The 12,309-nt window shown below is 43.2% G+C and overlaps 1 protein-coding gene across 1 annotated transcript in view; it reads left to right on the top strand.

The window, feature by feature from the left end:
* LOC118425001 overlaps nucleotides 1–12,309 on the top strand; it is a 42,078-nt gene that overhangs the window by 16,462 nt on the left and 13,307 nt on the right. The window contains exons 6-17 of the mRNA XM_035833816.1: nucleotides 9–1,884; nucleotides 2,201–2,374; nucleotides 2,654–2,803; nucleotides 2,930–3,052; nucleotides 3,331–3,477; nucleotides 3,793–3,977; nucleotides 4,366–4,563; nucleotides 5,035–5,196; nucleotides 10,185–10,371; nucleotides 10,607–10,761; nucleotides 11,350–11,601; nucleotides 11,811–11,958. Coding sequence (XP_035689709.1) covers nucleotides 9–1,884; nucleotides 2,201–2,374; nucleotides 2,654–2,803; nucleotides 2,930–3,052; nucleotides 3,331–3,477; nucleotides 3,793–3,977; nucleotides 4,366–4,563; nucleotides 5,035–5,196; nucleotides 10,185–10,371; nucleotides 10,607–10,761; nucleotides 11,350–11,601; nucleotides 11,811–11,958 — 3,757 coding nt within the window. The remainder of the gene's footprint in view (nucleotides 1–8; nucleotides 1,885–2,200; nucleotides 2,375–2,653; nucleotides 2,804–2,929; nucleotides 3,053–3,330; nucleotides 3,478–3,792; nucleotides 3,978–4,365; nucleotides 4,564–5,034; nucleotides 5,197–10,184; nucleotides 10,372–10,606; nucleotides 10,762–11,349; nucleotides 11,602–11,810; nucleotides 11,959–12,309) is intronic.

The following is a 12,309-nucleotide window of genomic DNA, read 5'->3' as shown; positions in this document are numbered from 1 at the left end:
CTACACAGCCAGAAACAACAGCTGTGTCGTCTGCACAGCCAGAAACAACAATTGTGTCATCTACGCAGCCAGAATGCAACAACTGTGTCGTCTACACAGCCAGAATCACCTTTTCTAACATAACACAGCCAGAAACAACAGCTGTGTCATTTACACAGCCAGAAACAACAGCTGTGTCATCTACACAGTCAGAAACAACAACGTTGTCATCTACACAGCCAGAAACAACAAATGTGTCATCTACACAGCCAGAAACAACAACTGTGTCGTCTACACAGCCAGAAACAACAACTGTGTCGTTCACACAGCCAGAAACAACCACTGTGTCATCTACACAGCCAGAAAGAACAACTGTGTCATCTACACAGCCAGAAACAACAACTGTGTCATCTACACAGCCAGAAACAACAAATGTGTCATCTACACTGCCAGAAACAACAAATGTGTCATCTACACAGCCAGAAACAACAACTGTGTCATCTAGACAGCCAGAAACAACAACTGTGTCATCTACACTGCCAGAAACAACAACTGTGTCATCTACACAGCTAGAAACAACAACTGTGTCATCTACACAGCCAGAAACAACAACTGTGTCATCTACACAGCCAGAAACAACAAAAAGTACGCCTGCAGGATTTGTGACGTCGACTACAACAGAAACAGCAGCAAAGTCATCTGCTAAATACACCACCGACGTCGGTGGAGTGACAACGATGTCCACACCTGGCATTTCTACGACCACAGGTCAGCTATCTAGGACGACTACTCGGTCTGGTACGTCACAAGAAACAACAACCAAACAGACGACAGAACAGACATCACCATCGTCAACATTCAGCATCACTGTTACCGATGCACCATCAACAGTTGCATCGAGTCGTCAGCAGGAATCTACTCTTATAGACACAAGCAACATTTCAACAGAGATGCAGGAGACGACTACTACTCAACATTTTACAAGCCTTCAGAGTTCTATTGCGACATCGCTTGTGTCTACAAGTGAAACGAGCCGTCAAACCACACCACAAAGCATTCTCACAACAGATTTGCCGCCTGCTACAACAACACAGACAACAACACCCGCGCAGTCTTCTGTCGCAGGTCTGACATCTACAACTAGTGTACCTCTGACAACCTCGCAACGACCTTACTACACGACCTCCAAAACACCATCGGTTATATCAACTACTGACAAGAAATCTACTGTCAAAGGACTACCCACGTCTACTTTGACAACGACGCTCGCACAGTCTTCTGTCGCAGGTCTGACATCTACAACTAGTGTACCTCTGACAACCTCGCAACGACCTTACTATACGACCTCCAAAACATCATCGATTATATCAACTACTGACAAGAAATCTACTGTCGAAGGACTACCCACTTCTACTTTGACAGAAGCAACATCCAGAAGATCTTTCTCAACGTCTAAACAACGGTCAACAGTACGGAAAAGCACGGCAGCTACAACAGAAGCATCCACACTTTTCACCACGACATTTCCTCCAAAAACGACTGACAAATCTGCTTCTACGACGCTCGGAAAGTCTACACAGTCTACACTAGAAGACGAAACAAGCACACACCAAACCACTGTGACATCAGCAAAAACGACTTATCGAAGTACAACGAATCTGGATGCTCCACAAGAAACGACAGTTTTCCTAGAAACCTCTACTGCTGTCCCTGCAACTGAAATAACCTCTACTATAGATGTAAGCACTTCCACCATTGCAACAACAATTACTACTCCAGCAACAACAATGCCGACGTCAACTTCACCTTCAAAATTGGAAACAACCGAAAAGACTTCAACTGATAACAAACGTTCAACGACGTCTCCGACTTCAATGACGACACCAACAACACTGGCCTGCATCGGTATGTAGGTTCTATAACATGTTAGCTCCAATGAACATTAAAAATAGATAAAACTGTAAACACGCCTGGCAATACTTGTAAATGCCATTGCCATGGCCACGATGGGCTCTAAATAGTGATGAACATAACGCTGGTTCCGAGGCCTTGTCATGAAGATTGGACTTACATGTACTACAAACGGATCCTGATGCCACTTGAGACTGTATTCTAGTCTCAAGATGCCACTTTTCGTATATCTAGCTACTATTAGCCACTAGAAACACACACACACACACACACACAAAACACTGTCTTTTTTCCTTTCCTCAACTAATAGATGGCCAGTATGGAGCTTGGAGCGAGTGGTCAAACTGTTCGGCGTACTGCGGACTAGGCTTCCAGTCCCGAACACGACAGTGCAACAACCCTCCCCCTTCTAGCTGCGGCCGCTATTGTATCGGCCAGGGCACAGAAATCAAGAACTGCCAAAACAAGGAGTGCGTGGAAGGATGTAAGTATCATTACTAATTTGCAATGAACTTGCAGAAGCTGCAATGGTCATTTTTATTAAAGCTTCTTTGTTGCATGAGAATGTGCGGTATTGTGGCTCGTATCTTATATGATATCATTAATTCAGACCCTAGTAGTGTGCCTTGTAACATAAGGGGCAGAAAGTGGTCTTGCTGTTTCAGTATCAGGGTATATTCGTACAGGAAGGGATTTCTAGGTTTACCCCGAAATAAAATAATGAAGATCACATAACTCACAATATCAACCTAACAATTCTCAGACATCAACTGGTGTTCTGACGAGGAAGACCGATGTGGCCAAGTGTCCCACGGTGGCATTTGCTCTCTACTGGAAGACGACTATCTATGTTCTTGCCAGCCTGGATGGTCTATCCACCGCAGCACCAACGGCACTTTCCTACATTGCCATGGTGAACTAATTTATCAACAAGCTTTGTTTTTTAGTGTTTATTTCAGTAGTTGTCTGTCCTCTTTGTACAACTTTCGCTACTTTTATCTTTACATTGTTTAACAGAACTAAACTCTTATTAACACAGACATAGAGGAGTGCGAGTCAGGCCGTCACGATTGCGACCCTGTCGCGATCTGTACCAACACGTTAGGCGGCTACACGTGCGAGTGTCCTTCCGGCTACATCGGCAGCGGAACGTACTGCAGAGGTATGTTGTTGGCGACGCACCTGGCACAAAGGCCTTTTATTCAAACTTATCTTTACATTTTGCTTCTTATTGACTGGTGTCAATTTTGATGTATTTCGGCGACTTCTATTGAACCAAGACGTTTTGCTCACTACCTTCAACTCGCTTCAAATTGCAACATACTAGTATCACATGCAATTCCTTCTAATCTCAACCCCTGTATGTTATTTACTTCTTGACATTGTTTTTTCTTTTCTTGAACCTAATAACCATCATCTTAACTTAAATGAAAAATACAGATGTAGATGAATGTGCTACATCCGATGCTACCAACTGTGATGACAACGCCTATTGCCAGAACCTCGCGGGGGGCTTTACCTGTGTGTGTGAATATGGGTTCAAGTCTTCTGTGGAGGAGGGGACCGGATTCACTGGACAGTGTATAGGTGAGCTGAACAAGTTATCTTACAGCAAATATAATTTGATATTGCAATACTTGGTAAACTCTTCGACATATGTCCTATCGCAGCTAGCTACGTGGATGTAGCATCAAAATGGTATAAAAGTCAAACCAAAAGAAAGGAAGACAATCTCTTAAACCAGTAGACATTGCGACGGAAAAGAGGGCATATATTCCTCTAAACTTACCTAATGTTACCACAGCATAAATGATACTGGTCCTACAGTGTTTTATCATACCACTGCTTTGTCATAGTTTTCATAGTCTTTACACTAACATCTCATGACGTTATGTTGTACAGAGGACCGGTTCTACCCATTCGGTGAGGATCAGAACGACCTCCGGCTGACAGCTTCATCGTCGCAGAGGCGGCAATCCCTGAGCAGGAGCGGCCACCATCTTGTCATGGAGGAGGCCTCGTCCTCCCTGATCGGCATAGAGAACGGCATCCCGCTCTTCGGAGGCATTATCTGCAACTCTGTCTATGTAGGTGGTTCTATACTTCATCTTCATGTTTTTACGGATTTACGGAATTCCAGAACAACAAAACCTAATCATTGCACAACTCGAAACAGTATGTAAGGTGTCCTATGCTTTTTCTACATGTCATTGCAGATATGAGACAGCAATTGATTCAGATCTATAAGAAGATGAAAGTGGTCGTTGAAAATTTTATCCATGTATATATTCTACATGTGTTGGAAGAAAATTTATCATTGTGCAATGAAAAAGCAAAAGTTACCATTGTGTAACTCACTACATATCATTTATGCGAATGCCAAAACGACAACGCTTAATCATTGCATAACTCCAAATAGAATTCATGTTGATAAGAACTTTTCTTCAACAATTATTGATATTTTTTCCAAAACAGGTTTCAGAAAATGGCCTGCTGGTCATCACATCTACCAGGGCAGAGGAGCAGGAATACATCAACGAGTACCTGACCTTCAGACACCCTGAGTCTATGGACACCGTGCTGGAGTCCAACAGAACGAATGTCTGTGGGGTCCTGGCTGCCTTCTGGTCCAACAACAGATTCAGAGGTCTACAGACCAACCAGGCCCCTAAGGTATTGTCAAGTAGCATGTATTGTCCAAATCATAATGGTAGTGTACTTAGAAAAACTAATGAAATTTAGGAAAGTGTGCATTAAGAACATGTAACATAAAATGACCAGGTTGTGAAAAACACAGGGTTTGGTATATAAGTTAGCTGTGTCTAGGGCCCTGGACTGTGCAACATAGAAACAGAGAGCGGAGAAATGGACCAGATCCTGCCCTAGTCACTTAGACAGGAAAATCATAAATTAAGCACAATCTAATTTGTTTCTGCCATCATGTGACATCACTGTCATTGTGTTAACATAATTTCAAACAGGTGTGAAAACGTCAAAACTATATTGAGCTTCGCCTTACTAGTATTCAATGAATATTCAATCATTCATTTATTCATTCATCTATTCATTCATTCATTCATTCATTCATTCATTCATTCATTCATTCATTCATTCGTTGTTTGCTTACCTTTTTTCTCCTGCTAGATCTGGTACCAAGCCTACACCAACACCAGCGGAGACATCCTCCAGAGAAGCAGCCAGGACGTGACTCGGTACTTTCCCGGAACGTCGGACTACAGAGCCACGTTCACACTGGTGGCCACCTGGGAGGACATGGTGCCAGATTGGGAGACTGAGGACGGAGAGGTGTGTGCATATAGAATGTCACTACATATAGAAACACAGATATTTTTTAACCTAAACCATTCTACGTTGTCTGAATCTGTATATATAGAGCCGATATAACCGCCACTGTGCGAAAGGGTGTCATTTCCGGACGTTTCCATGTTTGTATACATCCGGATCGGGACCGTTTCTGGATATATCCGGACAATATCCGGACGAAATCTGACATGACTCCCCTGCGTTTTCGGATAATTTCAGGAGTCCGGAACGGGACCATTTAATTCCTGCCTCATATCCGGATTTCCAGTAATGGAACGTTTTCGGACTCTTTTGAGACAAAACACGTTCCGAATATTTCGTATATATCCGGATAATTTCAGGAGTCCGGAACGGGACCAAATAATTACGTCTCATATCCGGATTTCCAGTAATGGAACGTTTTCGGACTCTTTGGATACAAATCAAGTTCCGAATATTTCGTATAAATCCGGATAATTTCAGAAGTCCGGAACGGAACCAAATAATTACGTCTCATATCCGGATTTCCAGTTATGGAACGTTTCCGGACTCTTTGGATACAAATCACGTTCCGAATACTAGTTTCGTATAAATCCGGATAATTTCAGGAGTCAAGAATGGAACCATATGATCATGTCGCATATCCGGATTCAAAGTAATGGAACGTTCTAGGACTCTTTGGAGACAAAAGACATTGGCTAATATTTCATGTTTCCTGATCACGTCCAGAACTTTTACGTCCCGGAAAGGTCGCATATGCTGAGCATTTCCGTATTCCAGAATGGGACCGTATTATCATGTCTCACATCCGGATTCCAAATTATGGAACGTTCTCGGACACTTTGGAGACAAAACACGTTCCGAATATTTCATATTTTCTGAGCGCGTTCGGGGCTATTACGCCTCGGAAAGGTTGCATAAACTAAAGATATACTGAAACATCATAGGAACAATACAACACATTATTTCAGAATATCCAGTAACTTTACGATCATGCTAAATACCTAATATTTAACGTTTCCTGTCCGTTTTAACCCCGAAAATGCTTACTCGGTAAGGCTACATTTTGTGAAAGCTTTTCAAAGATTTTCCTGTATAAATCAGATGACACAAGTATCACAACAAATACATTATGTGGAGGAACAGATCATGTTAACGTCAAGGGGCAAATCAATATGCATTTGTCTCTTAGTCATACGAAGGAAGTTTTAGCTCACTACAACCTCATTGGTCTTCACAAAAAGTGAAGCTCGAACGAAGCCAAAGTTAAACAGTTCAGACAATCACTGTCAGATCCAATAATATCAAGCCCAAGTCAATAACATCATAACAAAACTGATCAGTTTAAATGTACAATATCAAATGTACAGTATCCGACACAAGTCTAACGTTATATACCATACAATCAATATTCGTAGGATAAAAATGTAATTGCGAAATCAGTACGACAGTCCATTTTCAAGTCCTCTATAAGTCCGTATCGTGTTGACTGTGGAATCATCGTCCGGGGAGCCCTCTTCTGCGTCTTTGTGGTAGTGGACGATCATTGGCGACGGAAGATGCTCTGGCAAGACCCCGCAATATCGACGGCACGTCTCGAGGACAGCCGGCTCCGGCACTGTCCGTCTTCAGTGTAGAAACAATTCTGGCAGGATGCAACGGCACCGGGCACAGACTGTCGTAAGTGTTACGAGGAGGTAGGCCTCGGTCGTCGGCATGGCAGGACAGGCGATTGGGAAACAGGGGCTCAGCGGCTGGAATGGAAAAGAACGGCTTGTAACTGCCCCGAACCCATGAACGGTACATGTAAAATTATTCAAACAACACGGCCATAACAATCACAGCAGGACAAGACGGGGGACAAAGGCAGGAATCTGGAGTCGGCTATCATCAAAGGGCGAGGGCCACACAGATGGCACAGATAAGGACCCCAAAGAACGAATGGAATTTGAATATGCACACAATCACATTCATTGGTCCCAGTAGTAAGGAGATTACAGTTCCTCCTTTGCTTCTATAAAGATTTAGCCAGCCAAAACAATAGGACAGAAAAGTTTAGAAGCAACCGTTACGGCACTTACAGCACAAAATAATATGAGAATTTAACTAACTATGGAACGGGCAATTTGTAAACAAGCCGGGGATGACACGCGGGGGTTCCAACTGAAAGAGAAGTGATCTATCATACAACAATCTTTACAAAAAGATCACACTACTAATTATTAAATACACAAAACACTAGGAAGGGATAACAGACATTGCTGACAGACATATACGGAACTAAGAACGGTAACTGCTATGTATATACAATCTATGTACTAGAGAGCTACACTACTCACTTCTTCAAGTTCTTGGTCCGGTAGCGGCTAGCGGCGGCGACAACTGGTGTTCAAATCTAGTTTCAAACCTAACTGCTGTCACCAGCCGGTCTACTATTGGTCTAGTCAAGTCATGTGACTTCCTAACATGGTCTTGTTACCTAAGGACTCCTCCAGATGGTTCCAAGCAAGTTAGTGTCATCCATCATGCCTGTTTCACAGAAACACATGGCATTGTGCATTATTTTTGTGAATAAATGCATCACGTACTTACCAGTTTCAAAGTTGTACACAGCAGCAAACGCTGTGGCGCGGTGTAGGCTGTTATCTTCAGCGACTTCCCCAGTGCCTGGCGCATCGTTGACATGCCAACGCACTGGTCTGCTCGGCACTTTGCACAGCTTGCATAACCGCTTTACGAGTGCCTCATGATATTGTCCGGATATGGACCATTCCCACATAGTAACGCTGGTATTCAATATCATGAGTGACTTTTTGTCATGATATTGTCCGGAAATGTATCTATCCCAAACTGAACCGCTGGTGTGGAGTGTTTTGACCGAATTTTGTTCAAGATATTGTCCGGATATGGACCTATACCAAACTGCACTGCTGGTGTGGAGTGTTTTGACTGAACTTTGTTCAAGATATTGTCCGGATATGGACATGTCCCCAACTGCACCGCTGGGGTGGAGTGTTTTGACTGAACTTTGTTCAAGATATTGTCCGGATATGGACCTATCCCAAACTGCACCGCTGGGGTGGAGTGTTTTGACTGAACTTTGTTCAAGATATTGTCCGGATATGGACCTATCCCAAACTGCACCGCTGGGGTGGAGTGTTTTGACTGAACTTTGTTCAAGATATTGTCCGGATATGGACCTATCCCAAACTGCACCGCTGGGGTGGAGTGTTTTGACTGAACTTTGTTCAAGATATTGTCCGGATATGGACCTATCCCAAACTGCACCGCTGGTGTGGAGTGTTTTGACTGAACTTTGTTCAAGATATTGTCCGGATATGGACCTATCCCAAACTGCACCGCTGGGGTGGAGTGTTTTGACTGAACTTTGTTCAAGATATTATCCGGATATGGACCTATCCCAAACTGCACCGCTGGGGTGGAGTGTTTTGACTGAACTTTGTTCAAGATGTTATCCGGATATGGACCTATCCCAAACTGCACCGCTGGGGTGGAGTGTTTTGAGTGAATGTTGTTCTTCATATTGTCCGGATATGCAAAGAAACAATAATACTTGACTCATAATTGTTACCATCGCAAAAATTGTTTTCTGTGTCATTTGATTGTGAATGTCGATGTTAGTATATTTGCACATGTATATGGTAGCTTAAGCTTCATTTACCAGAAAATTAAAGAGTAAACATACATTGACATCGGGCATACTCGTTGTAAAATAAAAACACATATACAGAAACAAAAACGTTAATGACGTGTATTTGACAAGATAGAAAACCTTTTTAGGATACCCAACAAAGCAATCTCAGATTCATGTATGACAAGAAAAGTAATTTGTTAACCATTAAGTGGTCCGAAAACTGATCTCTGGAATGTTTCTGTTTTGGACATCTGTCGTAAATGGAACGGAATATGAATTTGGAAGGAGCGAAAATTTCGGCAAAAAATTGCAGTCTTATTTGTTCAGATGCGCAATAAAACAATCACCGATTCACAGTTCACGTATACAATACCTTTATCAGTAACGGTCAGAATATGCTAACTCCAAATCTGTCCTAAAATCCATGGAATATCTGTCGCGGATATGTCTCGTAAATGGAAGGAAAAGAAAATAGTATGAGTTCGAAAACATGAAACGTCGCTTACACGTATTCGGAAGAACGGGAAATTCTATCCGTCCGGGCATGTGCCAAAACATTTAATGACTCATGATATTCTGAGACATAATGAATATGAAAATGTCATCTGACAATGGCCCAGAAAAAATGCACATCATGCTTCGTGCAAACTCCTAATTTGTCCGGGTATTCCTTATCGAAATATATGGACCTTGGATATGTAAAGAATGTAGAACATATCACGTATTCGGAGGCAAGAAACGTCAATGGCGCGTATCTTGAAAAACAGGAAAGTCTTATTTGTCCGGATACATAACAAGACAATTCCTGACTCATGATATTTCCAGATATGGGAAATATTGAACATCGTGCCCGGACACAGTCCGAATATTTAGCATGTCCAAAAATATGTCAACTCCGACTTTGTCCGGAAATCACACCCTTTCACACAGTGCGCTATTTTGTGTAACACACCAGCCTCACAGGCACGAGGCGCGGTAGCAGCTAGTCATGTTACACTGAAACCACCCGTCACACCTAACGTTTGCACGTCTATCTGCAAGCGTTCTTTAAAACTAGCCAGCAAACTAGCCCCTGCGATGCTTGGTGATAACAAATTCCACTCTACGAAGTACGAATTTTTGAACACATCAATCCTAGGTTGGTAACTCTGGTGTTTAAGAGACATGAAGACATATATGTACTGCGCAGGCCCATACTGCAGGTCCTGGAAGCGACATGGTAGTATGATAGCATACGAAGTCGCCAAAATGTCCAGTTTCTGCCATTTTTATGTTTACGTGTGGTCTCCGTCTACACAATGAGTACTAATTGTATTTTGTCTGTGCCTTATCTTAGACCAACACCTTCCAAGCGGTTCTGACGACAGACAGTGTGAACACCTTCGTCTGGTACGCGTACAAAGATGGCGGCATGACCTGGGTACCCAACTACTTGCCTGACGTCATCCAGTTTGACGGTTATCCTGCGAGAGTTGGTTACGCCGTTAGAAACAGCTACACATCCGAGGAAGACCACAACTCCGGTAAGAAAGCGCCGTGACTTATTTGTTTTCTCATCAGTAACAACACAATACTATTGAAACTTTGATAAGAAAAAGAGTTACAAACGAGGCATTCTTCCTTTGTTAATGCATTGAAAAGTCATAAATCTACCTCAAAGTAAGATTTGGTGGAACATAGAACTATACATTCCCGCAAGATGTTATCAAAACAAAAAGATTTTGAACGTATTTAAAACCGTTTTCTGCACGTTAACAGCTCAATGGGCTTGGGTGTCTTCTGAGGAAAACGTATACCGCATCGACCAGAAGGTTTCCATGACAACCAACATGACAGGCCGGATCGCGTACAGACTGGAGAACAACGGTCCTGAGTTCGTCAATCCGGTCAAAGCCTGCCGCGACTGGCACAACGTGAGTGAAACACATTTGTCCATTATAGCATTCTAGTTTGGGTATAAGTACTGGGATTATCGCTAGTGGACTACAACATGTTTTTCTTTGGCCTAGCGAGTCGACGGTCGCTATTCATGTCGCAAACTCTGCACTAACACTAACGAAACACAAACTGAATAACTTACCTGGCCGTTGGGACGTCCTAGTGGCCACTATTACGCTGGAGGCAGTGAGAATCTTGACAGAATGATAGCGATTGTCACCCTCGCCTCTGGACTCCGCCATTTTTGTTCAAAACTCCCTCGTATGTAGAAAGTAGCCCCATATTCCGCGCGCCGGTTTTGGTTGAATATATCTGATGCGAATCTGAATTCCTGATAAATGAAAATGTATCGAATTTATGACTGATTCGAGTGGGAATATTGTTGTGACTGATTTCCACGCCGAACTGCGATATCTTGGTTTCACTTTGAAGCTGGTAATGTCGGCTACAAATTTGTTTCTAGTTTTGTTGCCTTCTTGGCACAACCCCCTCTCTCGTATCTGCAAATATAAGTCTCCCTAGTCCTTGTATTATAATGAGTTGGCCTTACATTTCTATTGCAGGAAGAGCCAGACCCTACTTCCTGGGCAAGCGAGGTGATGCACACCTGTCCCGGTTACCTGTCCCAGGCCCGAGAGGAGATCGGGCTGTGGGAGGTCAATAGCTCGGACAACGGACACGTCTGCTTCCAGCGGCGCTTCGCCCTGTCCTCCGGCGGCAACCTGGACTGTTGCTACAAGAAGGAGAACCAGGGGCTGATCATCAGCCTGCACATGTGGGACAAGGGCACCGGCTTTGTGCACAGATACGAAAAGGTACGACCACGCCGGACGTTTTGTCTGTATTTGGTATTTGATTGTATGGATGATATCATCTTCCATCTCCAAAAGTTATAATCGAAACAAAATCTCAAAACAAAGCCAGGGCAGTTCATCTTGTAAAAATACATAATAGCACTTTTTAGCAATCAAAAAGTAATTTGTTGCATGTGTAACGTTATTCTTTTTTGTTTGTTTGCTTCTAGTCCACCAACCAGACCAGCCCATACTACCGACGGGACTACCTACCCCGGATGTGGTGTTGCCATCGCTCCCGGTCAGACAAATGTTGCGAGCTGTACGCAGAGAAGCGACCACCTGCTTCCTTCCGAAACTACACAGCAAGCTTCCTTGGTACATAAAATGATCATTACGGAATTCCCTACAGAATAGCAAGCTAGGCGTATATATACAGTATACTACAATTTCTCTATCCATCTATCTCTGTCTCTCCCCCTCTCTTTCTTCCACTGTGTCTGTCTCTCTCTGTGTCTCACTGTCTGTCTGTCTGTCTGTTTGTCTCTCTCTCTCTCTTTCTGTCTCTCTCTCTGTCTCTCTCTGTTCTCTCTCTCTCTCTCTCTGTCTTTCTCTCTTTCTCTCTGTCTTCTACAAACCCTTATCTGACTGTGGAGACCTTGGGCTTTCAGATAAATTCGATAGGGGGCTCTTGTCAGCCAGCGTTTTGCACCGTACAATATTCATTCA

This window comes from Branchiostoma floridae, chromosome 10 (genome assembly GCF_000003815.2).
Source record: "Branchiostoma floridae strain S238N-H82 chromosome 10, Bfl_VNyyK, whole genome shotgun sequence".
Taxonomy (NCBI): Eukaryota; Metazoa; Chordata; class Leptocardii; order Amphioxiformes; family Branchiostomatidae; genus Branchiostoma; species Branchiostoma floridae.
This window is presented reverse-complemented; position numbering and strand designations above follow the sequence as displayed.